Source organism: Martes martes (genome assembly GCF_963455335.1).
Source record: "Martes martes genome assembly, chromosome: 3".
NCBI lineage: Eukaryota > Metazoa > Chordata > Mammalia > Carnivora > Mustelidae > Martes > Martes martes.
The window spans coordinates 29,581,864-29,600,963 of NC_137890.1; the positions used below are offsets into that span (position 1 = coordinate 29,581,864).

A 19,100-nucleotide genomic window follows, 5' to 3' on the forward strand; every position below is an offset into this window, starting at 1 on the left:
TTTAATTTGACATTTCCCAAATATTTAAAACAAATTTCTGCTGATATTTACTTATGACTGTGCCAAAAAAGCAGCAGAGACGAAGGACAGTCTTTAGGGTCAGGGAGACCCAGCTTCCGGTTCTGTCCCTGGGGTATCACTCTGGTCCCAATAATCTTCTGACCTTCTCTCAACTTCACCTGTCTCTTCCCTAAAAGTGAGTGTGTCCCTGGCTCACAGGCGTGTGGTTAAACTGAATAAGAAGACGGCAAGAACTGAAGGTACTGACGGTCACAGAATTCAGAGTTCAAGAAGTGTTACCTATTATACTCTGTCTCATGTCCAGATTTTGATACCCATCATTATCCCTGAAGGGCTTCACAGGTAGTGTTCGCAAACTTCACTGTGTGCCACAATCACAGTGGTGAACTTGTCAGTGCAGGTTCCCTCAGCCCTACCCCCAGGGACTCTGATTATTTAATCTGGAAAAGGCAGGAATCTGCATTTCCAAGTTCAGGTGTGATTTGGATACAGGGAGTCCGTGGAATGGAAAGATTGCCCCTAGGTAATGAAAAAGATACCGAGAGGTTAAGAGATGAGCAAAAGCCTCAGTGATCATAGTCTTAATTAAAAACAAAATGACAAAAAGCTAAGGACTATAATTCCTTTGTTTTTTTTCCTTCCACAGCAGTACTCGGGTTTTTTTTTGGCCTTAAACTTATATTCAGCCCTATAAGTTAACTAACGTTATATACAATATGAAGATTATTTCCCAGTTTATAGAGGTTAGGACTTCCAGTTATACAACCAATTAAATACATATGGAACTCAAAAATGTCAGTACTCAGGTCCCAGTGAAACTTCCATTTTCTATCTTGGATTTCAGCCACACTACCTGTTGCTGTCCCCAGCAAATTTAAGGCTATACCATTTTACTTATTGGTATATTTGCATACAGAAAGAAAAAAAAAACACAGAAAAATAATATGCATTCCTACCTTTCACTAGAAACTGAAACAAGCTAAGAATGTGGCTAAAAACAAGCATGAAACTATATTCTACCTTAAGAAAGTCTGATGTGGGATGAGTGTGGAGCAAATCACATGCAACAGCTGCCCCTCTGGGTAAGGCTTTTCCTTTGAAGTGTCAATTCCAAAACCAGCAACTAACAGAGCTGACAGTGGCAAGAGTCTGAGAACGTAGATGTACAGGTTCGAAATTACCTTGCTCCAGTCTAAAGCACAGGGAACGCCTTGCTGCTTCCATCTCCGGAGTCGGGTTATCTAGGACGTGTCTACACCACTGCAAAGGGTTCAGGGATTTCTCTGATGATGTGAATGTCTTTGAAGAGCCAACGTATAACCTTAAAAAAAGAAATCTACATTATAGGTATTATATAGGTATATGGACATGACCTCCCTTCTAGGGAAAACAACATGTATTTCACAGTTTCTACGGACACAAAACTCACATTGGATTACTTCAAATACCAAAATTATTTTTTAATAGGCAAATATCCCCAAACAAAATGTAATGCTTTCTGTAGCTTGGTGGGAAGGAGAACTTCAAAACACTATGAGAAACTATGTCTCAGAGTCTGAGATCGGAGGCTTTTGCTACTGAACTAGCCTGGAACGGACATCATGGGGTCCTGAATGGACCCCATGATGACCTAACTACCTCATTTGTGTTTGTAGAAATGAACACTTTCATCTCTTTCTTTGGTAGCAGAATGTTACGTGAACTGGGCTAATATATGTAAACATGACATGACAAACTAGGAAAATTTTATGTACTTTAAAAAATAAAAGTCTAAAAATTAGTGAAATTCTATTGATTCTCTCAATCCTTAAATAATCAGGTATCTGCCCCCACCCCACCTCAAATCTGTACTAAACTTGGTATGTGCTTCTTTCTCACAAAAGCCAAACAGCTTTCAAAGATACGTTTTAGGGGAAATTTGCTTTCATCATCTATACCATTACACAGAATTCAAAATAACCACCATGAGGCACTTTAAGTTAAAGATTTTCGCTCTGACATATGGTGCTAAGGTAAACTATAGCATATTTTCAGTCACAGGGTTATACAAAAAAAGTTGACTTAAAAAAGGAAGAGAAAAAATTATAATCACCGCTTCTAGTAATTAACTTATTTACGAAGCTGTATTGTAATTAAAAATCACACTAAAGTAACACTCCTTTAAACAAAGTTACCATAATTCTAACGAGTACATGTTCTTGAAATACCATACTTCACTATTCACGCTCATGCCATCATAGTCAGGACCCCCACCTGTCAAAATAATTTCTCAGTTACCCAAGACGGTTGGGGAATGGTACTATTCAGTAAATTATCCTTACAGATCAGAGGTTGACAAACTTTTTCTGTAAAGGGGCAGCTAGTACATACTTGGGCTTCATGGGACACAGTCTCTGTCACAACCACTCAATTCCACTATGGCAGCCCCAAAGCACCACAGAGGGTATGCAAGGTGAATAGTAGGCTGTGTTCCTATAAACCATTTCTAGACACTGAAACTTGAACTTCCCATAATTTTCAATGTCATAAAATAGTAGTCCTTTGCCTTTTTTTTTATCAGTCATTTAAAAATGTCTAGCTGACCAACCATACAAACCATGCAGCAGGGGCAACTTGCCCCAAAACACAGTCTCCTAACTCCTGTTACAGGTGCAGATTCTAAAACACCGTTCCATCCATTCAGGAGTTCCTCAGTGGACCACGGTGGTCCTCCTTTCATCAGGAGTATATGGATTAGTTGAAAATTCTTATTCCTGGGCACACCTCAGTCTACTATGACAAGATTAATACCCACCTATGTAAATCCATCCTTTCCATCACCACCCCCCTTGCTAAAAGACCCCTGAAGAGTCCAGTGTCGTGTAGCTCACTCTAATTCCCCAAGTTCAGGCTAGTCTAAGTCAGCTGTTCTCAACCTCTGGGGCATCGAAGGCTCTTATTGGGCTGTTGAAACACAAATTGCTAACACTCGACTGCAGGCAGAAGGTTTGGACCGTGGTCAAAGAACATGACTGTCTGACAAGTTTCCAGGTGATGCTCGTACTGCTGTCCGGAGACTTCACCTGGAGATGGACGCACCGGGCTAAGCCAACCTGAGTCACTGCAGCATTCCTGTTTGCCCCATCACTGGCTTAGGCACAATCTCTGGATACAATTCTAGCCACTAAAAACTAATGGGAAATATTCTGATGGGCACATGGGCAAGTTTCTCATGTTTAAAGTTGTCACAAAAGACCCATTTATATGCTTGCCTACAACACATGCACGTATGTTGTAATACCCACAATGAAAAGCCTAGGCCCAGAAGGTTTCACTGCTGAATTCTACCAAATACCACAGAGAAAAGAAATTGAAGACCAATATCCTCATGAGCACAGAAGCAAAAATCTGGATATTTTAGCAAATTGAGTCCAACCATATATAAAAGGGATACTTCATTGTTACAAAGTGGGGTTTATCCCAGGAATGAAAGGTTGGTTTAACATTCAGTCAGTGTAGCTTACCATAGAAAAGGCACGATAATCTCAACAACAAAAAAGCATTGACATCCATCCCTGATTAAAAAAAAAAAAAAAAAAAAAAAACTCTCAGCAAATTAAGAAGGAAACACTTTCTGATTAAAGGTATGTACAAAAACAGCATTCTTAACAATGAAAGGCTGAATGCTCTTCCCCTAACATCAGGAATAAAACAAGGACTAGAGGTTCTAGCTAGTGCAATCACACAATAAATTAAAACATTTAGACTGGAAATAACTAGTCAATCTATCTTTATTCAGAGATGACATGATCATCTCTGTAAAAAATCTGAGGAACCTACAAAAAAGATACTCGAACTAACGATGGAGTTTAGGAAAAAAGACTCTAGCATACCAGATGAACACACTACAGTTAACTGCATGTCTATGCTAGGGACAATCAGTATTTTTGAAATTTCACTTCCCATTTACACCAAAACCATAAGATGCCTAAGGATAAATCTGATAAAGGATGTCAAGCCCCATATGCTAAAAACTACAAAACACTCTGAGAGAAATTAAAGATATAAATGGGAAGACAGACCATGTTCACAGATCAGAAGACTTAATATTGTTAAGATGTCAATTATCCTTAAATGTATCCATTTAATAAAATCCCAAAAGTTCAGTAAGCTTCTTGAAGTAATTTGAAAGCTGATTCTGAGATTCATATGGAAATGCAAAGATCCTAGAACAGTCGAAACAACCTTGAAAAAAACAATGAAGTTGGAGAGCTACCGGTGAATGGGACACATTACAAACCTATAGCGGTGAAGACAATTGAGGAGGACATGAAGACAGCCAGATCAATAGGGAAACAAGATGGTCCAGAACTGCACACGTATGGAAAACTGATTCTTGGCGAAGTATAAAGACAATTCAATGAAGAAAAGAGAGACTTTTGAGCAAATCATGCTGAAACAAATGTCACAGCCACTCAATTCCACTATGGCACCCCCAAAGCACCACATGGGAGTGCTCAATGACTTGACCTCCCATGCTAACACTGGGAGGACAGGAATTAATATACAGAATTAAATGACTGCATTTTAATTCTATATACAAAAAATAAATTTTGAGCCATACATTACACAATACCCAAAGTTAACTCAAAACAGAGATATAGGGACGCCTGGGTGGCTCAGTTGGTTAAGCGGCTGCCTTCGGCTCAGGTCAGGATCCCAGCGTCCTGGGATCGAGTCCCACATCAGGCTCCTTGCTCAGCAGGGAGCCTGCTTCTCCCTCTGCCTCTGCCTGCCACTCTGTCTGCCTGTGCTCGCTCGCTCTCTCTCCCTCTCTCTCTCTCTGACAAATAAATAAAATATTAAAAAAAAAAAAAAAAAAAAAAAACCAGAGATATAAAAATGTCAAACCTGGAGCTATAAAATTTTTAAAAGAAACCATAAGAAAAGTCTTTGTGTCCTTGGGTTGGCAAATATTTCTTACATAGAATTTCTTCTATGGAAAAATATGATCCATAAAAGAAAAAAATTTTTTATCAATTGGACTTCACTAAAACTAAAATTACAACTTTGCTCGTTGGAAGACATTAATAGAAGAATAAATGATAAACCACAGAGTGGGTAAAAATATTTGCAAATCACATATGATAAAAAAAAAACTTGTATGTAGACAGATGTAAAAACTCTGCATACTCAATAAACAACCCAATTTTTAAAAATGGACAAAAGATTTAAACAGACATTTCAACAAAGAAAATCTATGAATGAACAGCATATAGAAAATATGCTCATCATTTGTCATGAGGTAAATGCAAAGTAGTACCACTATGAAGTACTACGACACACCTATTATTAGAATGGCTAAAATTAAAAAGCCTGACCACGGCAAGCATGACGAGCGCAACTGAAACTCTCATACGGTGCTGGCAGAAATAGGAAACAGCCTAACCACTTTGGGAAAGATTTTGGCAGCTTCCTAAAAAGTTAACATACACCTATTCCTGTTCCAGCCTCTCAAGAGCCATTAAGTATTTATTCAAAAGATATGAATGCATGTGTCCACACAAAGACTTATTTGTAATAGCCAAAACTTGAAAACAGCCCAAACGTTCATTAAAAGATGAATGGATAAAAAAAACCATTGTTACATGCATACAATCTAATAGTTCTCCCAATAAAAAGGAATGAACTATTGTTTCATGTAACACAGAAGAATTTTAAAATAACTCTTGATCCTAAGCAGCCAGACCAAAAACAAATGAAAAAATGGTACATAATATATAATTTCAAAGATATGAAAGTATAGAAAGCGCAAACTAATCTAGACTGACGGGGAGAGCAGACCAGGGGTTGGGTGCCTTGATGGGAAGTAAGCAGGAGCAGAAGAGAGGAAATGCAAAGGGCCACAAGAAAACTTGGAGCATTAAGATATGGTTCACTCTCTTGACTCTAGTGATGGTTTTATGGGTGTGTGTGTATATATATATATGTCAAAACCTATCGAATAGTACATTTTAATATATGCAGCTTATACTTCACTTATACCTCAATAAACTTTAAAAAAAGATTTCACAAAAGCAATTATTTTCTGTCCTTCAGTGTCCTCGAGACTTGAGTAGCCTTTCCAGGTGAATGGAATTCAGGTGAAACAACAAGCAGGTGCCACAGCCCTGACATAAATGGGCCACTAAACTAGTCAACTATGGAACTTTATTTATTTATTTATTTATTTTTTAAAGAGGTGGGGGAGAGAGAGATTGCAGGGAGAGAGAGAATCTTAAGCAGGCTCCATGCCCAGTGTGGAGCCCAACACAGGGCTTGATCTCAGATCCTGAGATCACGACCTGAGCCACAATCAAGAGTCCAATGCTTAACTGACTGAGCCCCCAGGTGCCCCTTTTTTCTTATTTATTTAGCTTTTTTTTTTTTTTTTAAGAGAGAGAATGGAACTTATCTTTAGACTTCTTTAATAAGTTATCCCTACTGTTTTATACACACACAAATTCATGCCACTGCCGGAGTCTCTGCTTGTTCTCAAACCCCTCTCACTGCCCCAAGAAGCCACTGTGTGAAGCACTGTTCTGCTCATTACCTCTAGCATCATAAGAACCGCTCTCATCTTCTACTACAAAGCTTCCACCAACCAGGCTGCCTCAGGATTTTAGGTACTCCCACAAGTTGGATTTTTTTCTGGTAGTTTTTTGTCGGGTTTTGTTTCGTTTTGTTTTTGCTTATAGGGGAACTCTGAAGATTTCCTTTATCCACTAGGGTCTATGTACTACAGTTCCTTCATTGGACCAGACTCATAGCACATTCAAAAGCAGCACTTGCCCCCACCACCTCTTCCCCACCACGACCCAAGACCAGAGGCTGGCCCAGAAGCTCTGACTTCAGGCACAAATTCAACTGAAGGAGCGATGAAGTACTTCACTGAACCAGAGAGGTGAAATGAACGCCTCCATGTTGACTGGCTCAAACTTTAGTCCCATTTTCCCTTTACTATTCCTAGAACTGACTGCGTTACTCTTTATTTCCCAGGCGTATAGAAACTTGTGTCCAGAGACAGATGAACCCAAGAGAAGACCGAGGAATCCTGAAACTTGAACTGGCTACCCATCCAATCACTAGGTGAAGAGCTCCACCCACGCAGAGCTTTAGATCAACTTCAATGCCCGCCTCTTTGGGTGCAAACAGATCATCAGTGACACCAGAAACTTAGAATATTCCTTTTAAATTGAAAGCTGAGACTAAAAGTAGAGGGAAAGGAGAACTGAGAAAACAACACAGAGAACTGATGAAAAATCTAGGACAACCATAACTGGTATCATCTGAGAGAAAAAGTTACATTCACACACACACAAAAATAAGATATTAAAAAAGAAAGATTCTTCATTCTTGGAAAATGAAACTTTTAGCATATACAAAAAATTCAGTAAGTGAGTTTGAAAGATCAAGTTGAAGCAGTCTCCCAGATGCAAAACAAAGACACAGATTTACAATGAAAGAAGACAAACAAAAACAATTAAATGACTCCATCAGGTGGGCCTACATCTGATTATTACAAGTTCTAAAACACAAACACACTTTTATATATATATATATATGTGTATATATATATATATATGCACATACATGGAGAGAAGATTATTTTAAAAGGCAGGGGCAGAAAATTTTGAGAACTGAAGGCAGGCCATTGAATTCTAAAGTGAGAGCACCCATAAATGTCCAGTACCACAAATAAGAGAGGCCCATACCAAGATACAACATGGCATTTTAGAAAAACTAGGGATAAAGAACACTAAAAAAGTTAAGGATTAGATATCCAAACCACAGTGCACTTCAATATCTAAAACCTAATAAAAATTAGAACAAAATGAAACAATGCCTTCAAACATAAGAGAAAGTGACTTAGGCTTATCATACCCAGCCCAACTATGAATCTTTCATGAGGCTAGAATAAAGACATTTTTAAATAAGCAGAATTTCACAGTGTACTTCTCATAATAATGCCCTTTCTCAGAAAACTACTGGAGGCTGTGCCCTCCCCACTAGATTAAATAAAATATATGAAGACAAAGAATTTTTAAAATGGGAGGTCCAACATAAGCAAGAAACCTAAGAAATTCCCATTTACGCAGCACTGTGCACGCAGCCTAAGAAGCAAACAGTAAAGACTGGAGCAATGGGCTTGGAAGTTCCAGAAGGGATGGCATTACAAAGTAAATTGTTAAAAACAGATTAAAAAGACTGTCAAGTATGTATGACCTTATTAAGGAATTTATGGCTCCAGGAGAGTACTTGAAAAAGTAATCAGTAATAGGGATTAAAGAAATTGAAGGGGGAAAAGAGAGGTCATTAGTAACTCTTGGAGGAAAAAAGGGATGAGAGGAAAATAACATTCAATTAACAGGGCTCAGTTAATAACCATTATAGTCATAATACAGGTGTTACATAGCATTTAACACAAAAATTATGAAAACCATTATGAGAAGGGAAAGATGACATGGTGGTGTGAGGACGAGGAGAAGAGAGCTTAGTCTTCATCTTCCAAAACAAGTCTACAGACATCTAAGATCATATAGTACAAATGACTGCTGAGAAATAAAGAGCAAAAGAAACAACCATATGGGAATCAAGTGATGCCTGTGCAGAGGACTCAGAGGTCCGAGTGAGAGAGGGCTCCTGCTTTCTGTAAAAAGCCTCGCTATTTACATCCTGTTTATTGCATTACTTTGATAAAACTTTAGAAGCACTGTGCAAAGCATGGTGTAAAGACAACGGATCATTTTCAGAGTCAGTCTCCACAAACAATGTACCCAGGATGGCTCTGAGCCTACTATTTCCATGACGAAGCCTAGAGCTGGACCTAAAGAAACAGGAAGATGGAGATCACAGAGCTACAAACTCCTTGGTTGTGACATAAGACCAAAATTAGATAAGCAGTGTAAAACCTGTATTCACCCCAATGGTTCCAATCTTCCAAAAAGTCATAAAAATCACCTTATTTGTAGTCGTTACAATATCCCATTTTGCCATCATTAATGCCACATGTCTCCTAGTGACTTAGAAACTGCTCTTTCAACTTCTCTAGTTCCACTGATGAAACTATATTAGAATCTAGCAAGATACAAGAAAAACCTTCACCTAAAACTTGAGAATTCTTCAAGTATTAGGAAAGCTATCTTTGAAAACGTCACACTCTAATTTTCTTTAACTTTGCATCAAGACCTTCCAAAGGCACATGACTAGAAATCTGCTTTCTCGTAGAATCTCTTCTCCATACATTTCACATTCTGGATGCCCTCACTTAACTCCCATGTTAATACTGGGAGGACAGGAACAACATCAAACCTGCCATCAGAATAATCACCTGAGTGCTTCAAAGGACTATTACAACTATCTAGGAAAAAAAAAAAAAATCAGTTATTCTCAAGTAAATGTTTGATTCTAAAGTCATCCTTCTGATAACACAAAAACAAATGATACGGCAAAACATATGCATATGTTTTACATGCCTGTCACTGAGAAGGAATATGTGGCAATTTTCAGACGTGTAATTTAAGAGCTTTCAAGCATCACAAGTTCTATTTTAAGGAAAGCTGAAGCATCAGCACTGATAGGCAATCAATCACTCTTCAGCGGAACTCAAGCGTCTGATTCACCAGCGCCTACTAGAGTCACACTCGGCAGCCACCACAAAGCAAATTCACCACCACTAAGCTATTAAAAGGACACGCGAAGCCCAAATTGGAGTTACGGAATTGTCCTACAGCAGACTCTTCCCCCGTCCCTCCACAGTTAGAGCTGGATTCTATTTTGGTGTCTCACTGCAGCGTTTCAAAGACCTCAGCACATACTTCACTCGACTCCGTTCGCCTCTAGAAAACACTGCGGTTTTCAATTAGCATTGTCAGAAAGTGAAGCACCCTCTGGTCTTTTCACTGAAAATCAATTATCGGGGGGGGGGGGGGGGAGACCAGTTCAGGTGGTCTAATTTAGCTGTGCCATATGTACAGTACAAGGTATTCAGCAGCTTTGATGGAGAATTGGCAAGGATTTTAGCCAGCTGTCCGGGGTCTTGGTGTTACACGCAAAAGATGAATAGCTCGTTCATTAAATTTTCCTTAATTTGTACATAGCGCTCTTTCCCCCTTATATAATTATGAACTTTTCTCCTGTCCTTTCCATTGGGTAAGTTTAAAAATCTCTGCCACGTCCCTTTTACATAAGTTTCAATATTCTTCTAATTGCCACTCCACTAAAATAAAGGCCCTACAGGACTGTATTTTCTGTTAGCTGGCATATCATTATCTTGACATTTTCTGAATATAGACTTCTCTCCCTGACTGAGGTGCGCAAGACCTGACTTTCCCCGGTGCTACCCTATCTTCAGAGAGCTGGGCTTTTCCACCTGCTTTCTTCAACACCATTTTGCTTCCAAATGGTGTAAAATGGAGTTTTTCTAATTGCGACCTTAACGCACAAATATATTTACTATTTCGGCCCAGGGCACACACAGGTAAAACTGAAATAAGTTCAATCAATACAAATTTGTTTCACAAGATATGCTGCCTTCTGATTTTATATTCTACTGCTCTCCGTTTTTTAAAGAAGAAATGCCGGTCAAGCCACTAAGCTGAACTTATGACACGCTGACGGTCATAACCAAGCTCGAGAAGAACAGCCGTGCTGTACACACTTCGGAATCGGTCTCAACCATCTGAACTGTGGTTTTAACCTTTCAATAAATAACTGGAGGCGCTTAAGTCATTTCACCGCAGAGCTTCAGTCCCTCAGTCAGGAAATGGGGGAGCTGAAATAGGTCATGGAAAGGTCTAGAGTGAAGTTAACAACTTACTGCTCCTCTGGCCACTTCACACCAATCTGCTCTCTTTTCCTGATACCCTGCTGCTTCTCAGCTTGGTGACACGGGACAGTGATTTTGAAAACATCCTTCCATACACACTGGCAAATCATCCAGGCACATGTTCCAAGTACACATCAAAGTCACCATCCTTGGAGCTTATTTGCTCCTGAAACTCAGAGACCCCCCCCCCCCTTCTAGCCTATGGTTTTCTGGAGAGCTAAGGCTGTCAAATTAGCAGCGATCACTGAGGAACCCATGTAGCAGGACATGAAGTTTACTATGGGATTATAACAATTGGACTTAAGAATTAAGGTTCTAGGGGGCACCTGGGTAGCTCAGTCAGTTAAGCGTCTGACTCTTGATTTTGGCTCAGGTCATGACCTCAGGGTTGTGGGATCAAGCCCAGCGTGGGGCTCTGTGCTCAGCAGGGGATCTGCTTGAGATTCTCCCTCTGCCCTTCTCCCTGCTCATGTGCTTTCACTCTAAAATAAATAAGTCTTTAAAAAAAAAAAAAAATTAAGGTTCTGGAACCACAATCTAATTTCCTGAGACATTTACTTCTAGCAGCCCTATGCTAAGATTAAAGAAAAAATAATTTAAATTCAACTGAGATAAATATTTGAAGAAATGAGACAACTGTTTAATTTCAAAGATTTTCATCAAAATGAAAAGGAGAACACACTATCCTTCTCACAAAGTTTTGGTTTTTTATAAACATAAGATACTTATAGGTTAAATAACTGTTTGGAAAAAAGACCTAAGAGACCTGATTGACCATTCATTAACTAATGAACTATCATCAAGCAAATACTGATTCTACAATTAACGGTTTTCCTTCTACACATAATTCTTGAGCCAAGCATTGTCGGGGTTGTTAATAAAAGGTGAAGAGTTACAGTACAAGCTTTTATTAGAAAAAAATGAGACTTACATGAAAGAACTTCAAAATATTCAAAGATTAATCTACATCTGTGAGCTTCCTTTCCTGAAGATAAGACATCTTGCGGGAAATACTGTTCTAAATAATCAAATATCAATTTTAAGTCATTAGGATGGAATCATGATAAAAATGCATGAAAAATTATAGGGGAGACAGTCAACAGTACATTGGTCCTTAATAAATATGGGTACTTTAACAATGATGCAACTGTTATAGGGAGACAAATATGTCCAAGACAGGTTCGGTGAAAGGCAGGTTAAAAAAAACTGATGTGTGGGGCGCCTGGGTGGCTCAGCGGGTTAAAGCCTCTGCCTTCGGCTCAGGTCATGATCCCGGGGTCCTGGGATCGAGCCCCACATCGGGCTCTCTGCTCGGCGGGGAGCCTGCTTCCTCCTCTCTCTCTGCCTGCCTCTCTGCCTACTTGTGATTTCTGTCAAATAAATAAATAAAATTAAAAAAAAAAACTGATGTGCATTTAAGGATTTGGATAATTATGTTTGTATCTTGAAGGATCTGCAGAATGTTAACAGTTAAACTCTGAAACATGGTTAATGAATTCAGGACAAGAGGAAAGACTCCTGTGACTTCATACTCACATCTGTGAGGGCTTTTTTCTTCCACAGTGAAAATGTAAAACTATTTTTAAGTATTTTTAGAATAATCAGGTACTTATTATCCACTACAGTTGTTTCCTAACAGGGGAAATAAAGGTAAGTTGTCTCCCTGCAAACATACGAGACAATCCAAATGAAAAACACCCTGTTTGTGAGACTACAGGACAGGGATGTACACAGTTTACAGCGATGAAGGAACATCATCAGAGAGCTTTGCAAGCATTAACAAGTAGGTTCAACTTGGGAGAATTAGGCCTGCTATTTACTCATCAATAGGCCAAGATAATGTAATACAAAAATATTTTAATGTATAAGGTGTCAGGACAGAAAGTTTTCTGTAAATCAGGTGACTTTAAAAATGTTTTAATTACATTCCACCAAAGAGTAATTATCCCTCCATTTTTCCACATGGGATTCCAGTCCTCAATTTCTTCTGAGAAAGACATGCTGTAAAATAGTGTGCCGCTTGTCTGTGGAAACATCCATAAAGTGTCGGGGCATTGATTTATGTACTCCGCTGAATATCTGACGAGTGAAATTAGTAGAACCTGCTATATTTTACATTCACTTCAAACCATCTCAAGTGCTAACAGAGTAATTCCATTAAGCAGGTCATTTTTTCCCCAAAGTTATTCCAATACTATTTTGACAAAAATTAAACTATGAAAATCCTGCATATCAAAATTCTAGCAGTAGCTGGATGATAACTAAATAGGTAGAAGTCCATTCAATGGAAGAAAATATTACAATTCTATTAGCTATGTATATACCACCCCAACTGAATACACATAAAATCGTAAATATATCACAGGTTTAAAGATGCTAACATTTTTAATGGATAGGATTGATACCCATCAAAAATACAAATAAGTTGCCTTCTACCATTCACGTATCTCCAGAAAAGGCCAAGTGGGCCCTAAATCAAGGTAACATAATTTGAAAGTAGCATAAGGGCTTATAGTTGTTATAACCTAAGAACCGCCATAAGAGCACTTTCTAGTACCATGCTCAGGCTGAAACTCAGTTTACAACACAGCTTGGGCTCCACAAACACAACGGTGTCATTTCTAAAGAATGGCTCAAAGCTACGCAGAGTGGGGAGTTGTTCTGATCTTTACAACTTGAGCAACCAGCACAGTTGCCCACAGGTGGAGCACTAAGTTGGAGGAAGAGAAGGATGCTTTATTGTAGCTCCATCCATTTTGATTCTCTGAATCAGGCCAACTAGTTAATGCACGTTACCATCGAGAGTTCTCAGAGTATAAGGGAACACCACAGGTCTCAACGGGAAAACCGGTAGGGTTCTCCATGTCTCATTCCCTCTGTGGGATCATGCAACAGGACCACAGAGAAAGTAAGGAAAACCCAGCTTGCAAAAAACAGGAAGGGTCGGAAGTAGAAGGACCCAAGGTAAAAGGACAACTGTCCTTCACGCCGCAGCTACAGAAAGGTGAAGGCTGTTCATTTTCCCTGCAGGAACTTAAGTCTGACCTCCTGAGGCTTCAACTCATCTTACCATGTCCCACTACCTCTCCTGATGGAGGAAAGCAAACCAACCAACCAGAAGTCAGTCATGAAAGGACTTACTCCATGAGAAAGCAGCATGAAAAATAAGGGAATTAGACTCCCCCCCCCCACACACACAAAGTTACTCATTGGTGGAAAATAGAGCTAGCCAGATTTCAAATGAAAAGATGCTGCAAACCACAAGTCTTCTGATAACCAACTCACGGTTTCTAAAAATAAAATAAAAAGTTGCTTCTCACTTTTTTTCAATCAACGGTTCAGTTTTAAAAATTAAAGAAAGATCCTTGATTTCTAAGTAACAGTACTTTCATGCTGCCCACTCCATTCCCTGAAAAAGCCCTCCTTTTTGACACCATTACTGACAGGAAAGCCAGTGAGAGCAGCATATATTTCAAAAAGCAAGTCAGTCTTTGAAACGAGAAGCTATCAACGAAAATGCAGCGCATGAGGACACGCGACTGCACAACTCCAACTGCAAGCACGAATCTCTAAGGAGAGATCGATCCATCACTGGGCGGCTCGGGACGCCACGGGACGAGACCGCAGAGCACGCAAATCCTGCCCAGCGTTCGTTTGGGAGGAAAGACCAGGAACAGTCGCAGACTGAGGCCAACCCCTACCCATCCCCCGCTACTCCCAAAAATGACGGGGGGGAGGAGGACTGAGTAACAAAAAGATGGCACGGATTTTTCAGTTAATGCTAACAGGGAGCTGGGGACCGAGTCATCAGCGCAGAGCAGAAGACGGGGAGATGGAGGAGACCCATTCATCCCCAGCTGGTTCAGCCTGAGCTGTGAGAAACAGGTTTCCGCCCCCGCGAAAAGCCTCCACTCCTCGCTGAGTTGGGCACCAGCCAGGCCACCACGTCCGGGGGCAAGGACGAGGTCCCCCTCTCCTCCCCTGCCCACGCCCTCCCCGCCGTCCCCGGGCCTCCGAGGCCGGGGTTCCGGGGGAGGGAGCGGAGCCCGGCAATACCAGGTGTAGTCGTCCTCGTCCCGCCAGGCGGCTACGCTCTCCAGGTCCAGCGGCTCCACCTCGTCCAGCAGCGTGGGGGGCGGCGAGGGCGGCGCGGCGGCTCCCCCCGGCGGCGTCCCCGCGCCCCCCGGCTCCGGCCCGCCGCCGCCCGCGCCGAAGAAGCCCGCGGCCGGCTTGAAGTAGACGAAGGGCGCCTCGGGGGGCTGCGCCAGGCTGCAGAGCAGGGAGGGCGCCGGGCTGGGCAGGCAGTAGGTCCCCGAGAACGAGGGGCTGGAGCCGCCGCCGCCGCCGCCGCCGCCGGCGCCCAACGCCAGCCCGAGCCCCAGACCCCCTGAGGCGGCGGCGGCCGGGGGGCTCCGCGGACCCAACGGGCTGCAGGCCCCGGCGGGGGGCGGCGCGGCGGGCGGCGGCGGCGGCAGCAGCAGCAGGTGCGGGGCGGCGGCCGCGCTGGCCGCCCGGCTCCGCAGCTGCTCGTTCTGCTTCTCCAGCTTGCGCACCAGCTCCTGCAGCTTCTTCACCTCCAGCTCCGCGTTCACCACCGGCCCGGAGCCCGCTCCGGAGCCGCCCCCTGCCGAGGCGCATTTCACCTGCTCCGCCATCATCGTGGGCCCCGAAGGCGCCGCGGCTGCCGAGGGGGTGCGCGCCGCCGCGCCCGCTCCTCGGGCCGCGGGGAGACTATGGCTCCTTCCCTGCCACCCGGGCCGGGGGCGCCGACCACGCTGGGACAGAGGCCGAGCCGGCTGTTCGCATCAGCACCGGGCCCCAGCCTCCGGCCGAAGCAGCCGCCGCCAAACAGCTCTGCACATGCTCAGAGCGTCCCTCCAGTCCCCTAGGCGCCGCGGCGGCTCCGGGTTTTAGCCGCGGCCCCGGGGCGGGGCGGGGCGATGCCGGGTGGGCGGGGCCGGTGGAGGACCTGCCGCGGGGAAGGAGGAGCTCGCAGGGCGGGGCAGGCAGCGGAGGCTGGGGTCCTGGGGCCGCCGCCCGCTCTACCTAGCCCTAGGTGCCTGATTGGACCTGGCCCGAACTTTCCCGCCACAGGCGCTTCCGCAGCTGTGGGGAGAGCGAACTGTGCGGATCTCTGAGCCGGTTCCAAAAGAGCCGCTGCAGGTGTCTGCCCTGGAGGAGTGCACGCCGCGTCCTCTCGTTTGCTACGGTCCAGGAGCTTGTGCTCAATGACCTTAGCCACTAGCCACTGGCTGAGGAAACCTGTAGAGAAGCAGAGGGCCAGGGAACGTTATCCTAAGGGGCGGAAAATGAGAAAGTGGAACAGAAAGACTTGGAGACCATGCTATTAATCCACTAATTGGTAACACAGAGACAAAATGGTGGGAGAGGAGGGCGAGGAGAAAGAAGAAATCCTGAGAGTGGCCCGCTGCTGAAAAGCCAAGTGTTTAGTTGATTCTAAAAGAGTCGAATTCAAATTATTCTGTTACCACCAATGTTTGTCATAATAATGCAAGAGCATTTTCCATACTATGTATATTCTTACATTTATCAGACAAAAGAGCTGGCCATCGAGCATTGAACAAAACAAGCAAAAATCATTATAGGCGAAACCTGAGTAAAATTGTGTAGCGTTCCATCTCTTTAATAATTGACAAGCTGTTAGGTCAGACTTACGGGGTGGAAGGGGACAGAGAAAAAAAGAAATGAGAAAAAGAAAACCTTCGAACTCTATCCCAATATCCCTAAACTCACCTGCAAGGCTGCTCTTTTTATATCTTTTGGAAACCACGGGCAAATCTGCCCCGGAGGGGGGAGTCGGGAAGCTTTTAGGCAGAAGAATGGAATTCAGTTTCCATCAATCAGTATTGACCTAGCATTGCAAGTATTTAACACAATCGGGAAAAAGTCCGAGATTTTATTATGAGAAAAGTCCACACAACTGGTTCTCATCCTCAGATGATAGGCTATCTAGTAAGAGTTCCTGCTCCAGGACTTTTCATACTGATCTTTGTGACAATGTTCCACATCCCTTTGGAACTGCATGCACATTGTATCATTGGTTTTAGATTTGGCTCTGTGCCCTCCTGCTCTGAAACACTTGTGTCTTCTCAGTTATCAATCAATATCTGTGGCTTCTGCCTGTAGGGTGGGTGATCTGCATTTAACTTGTGTGGTGAGGGCTTCCATAAATTGGAGAAGTATGGGTGACAACTACCCAGACCCTTCCTATCTGGAGTTCCCGCTTGGGAGAACACCACTGAACCACCTGTATCACCTTTCCAAGTTTCGGTCTATCTTCTGGATATCCTGGTGACTACTAAAACCTGGAGAAGTGGAATAATACTCCTGAAAGTCCTAAGTAAAGAATCTATTGAAGGATTTTTCCGCATGCTCAGTGGCAGATGCGGGTAGCAGGAACCCTGCAACACAAAGAAAGGGAGACAACAGACACAATGAGAACAAAGAGCTGCTGGCTTCCTCATTAGCAAAAGAAATTGGGAAGAGACACATAATAGTGAAGACAGCAAGAATTCAGATGTAAAGAAAAGCAGTCATTTCACTACAAAATTTATATACTCTAGAGAAGCAGTGAAATAAACAGCCCGCTCCTCCCCCATTTACTCACTACGGTCTACAGAATACAGCCAAGCAACCAGTAGTCAAGTCTTAGAACTGTGTCTTCTAAGTCACAATTATTAAATAAAACATTAGTGTTTAAAAAGTAAGTGTTCATTGAAATTTAGACATAGAATAGAGATGACACATTCTGCCCTAAATTTCTTTTCTTCATTCTTCTTCTGAAAAGACAAATTTGCCCTCTTCACAACTGTTTTAAAAAGTATGAAATGACTCATGTCCAGAGAAATTTTAAACAATTTCTTCTCCTTCCTATTAAAGCATCTCTTTTTTTCTCCCCTTTTGTGAGCTACTCATGTACACACACCAGAGAGGACCAGAATGTACACAGATTTTAACTTGGTATCCCCAGGATGCCTGTCTCTTTAACACGTAATTAAAGAGGTTGATGGTGTCAAGGTTTTAATTAAGCAGTCTTGATTTTTTATTTTGATGCAAATTTGCAAAGCTTTATGCTTTGAAAGAAATTGCATGCATAGTTACTCCACTTTAAATTATTTTTATTTTAAATAAAATATATGATTTCAGAAGCTTATGAAATATAAAAGTGCAAGTCTCATTAAGAACTTTGCTTTAACAATGCATTTGAAATACCATAAAGTGAGGAGAAACATCCATATATCACACAATCAAACCAGATAAATAAATGCATATTTCTCTATTGCTTCCCATTGCTTATGCTTCAGAACTATGGTCACTAAATCATTTTACTGAACTTTAAGAGAAAAAATAACTTTTTTTGATTTGTATGTTTGCATATATCTTTAACAGTGTCTATGGACATCAAATTGATCTCACCACAGAACTGAAAAGGCAGCAGTTTCTTCTTGAGTTTGTAAATCTAATTCTCTGAGGGAATCTAGGAACAGCTTGTTATTATCCTAGTTTTACAGATGGGACCTAACAAGGTTAGGCAACTCGCCCAAATTCAGGCATGAAAACAATGACGGCTCTCAGCATAGTTTTTAGTGGTGCAACCACTCTTTTCCTTATATCCTTGTCTTAGGGTAAAAGTTCTCTAAGAGGGAGCCCCAAACATTTTAAGTGTAGATTTTCCATCAGTGCAATGGACATACCCTAAGATGGGCACCACATTTATCATGCTCATAGATCCAATTACTCTAAGAAGAGGAAATCACTTAAAGTGTTTAAAGTAAGATCAAAGATCCCCAACTGTGTTTTCAAGTTCAATCAGACTATGGTGTTTGATTTTGTTTGCCTCTTAATGAAGATTCCTGTTTGTCCATACAGAATAGACTCGTATACTGTGGGTCCCCACTGCCCTGATACAGTTTCCCGCACAGTGTCCAGCACGTAGCAAAGACACATTGAATTTTTTTAAGAATAAATGAATAAATAAATAAATCCCCAAGTTTTACCTGGAATTTAGACAAAAATGTAAGTAGATATTTCCATAAGCCTCATTTATCATGTGGTAACAACATGGAAGGATTAGAAGGCTTTTTGCAAACCCATAATAATTGATTATTTCACATCTGGCCCAATTAAAAGCTAGAATCATACTTGCTGCATCTAATGTGTTCATTTTAACATGCAGGGATAATGCAGAGAGAAAACAAAAATATGCAAGCCG

The 19,100-nt window shown here is 41.9% G+C and overlaps 1 protein-coding gene across 4 annotated transcripts in view; it reads right to left on the reverse strand.

The window, feature by feature from the left end:
* Positions 1–15,525, reverse strand: part of SLAIN1 (SLAIN motif family member 1) — a gene marked incomplete at its 5' end in the record, with an annotated part of 59,187 nt that extends 43,662 nt beyond the window's left edge. For 3 of the 4 annotated variants that reach the window (XM_080799676.1, XM_080799675.1, XM_080799674.1), the window contains 2 exons: positions 1,203–1,342; positions 14,924–15,525. In XM_080799676.1, the coding sequence (XP_080655802.1) occupies positions 1,203–1,342; positions 14,924–15,525 (742 nt within the window). Of the gene's footprint in view, positions 1–1,200; positions 1,343–14,923 lie in introns of all 4 variants that reach the window. The other variant, XM_080799673.1, reaches the window with a different exon arrangement.
* Positions 15,526–19,100: the final 3,575 nt, after the last annotated feature.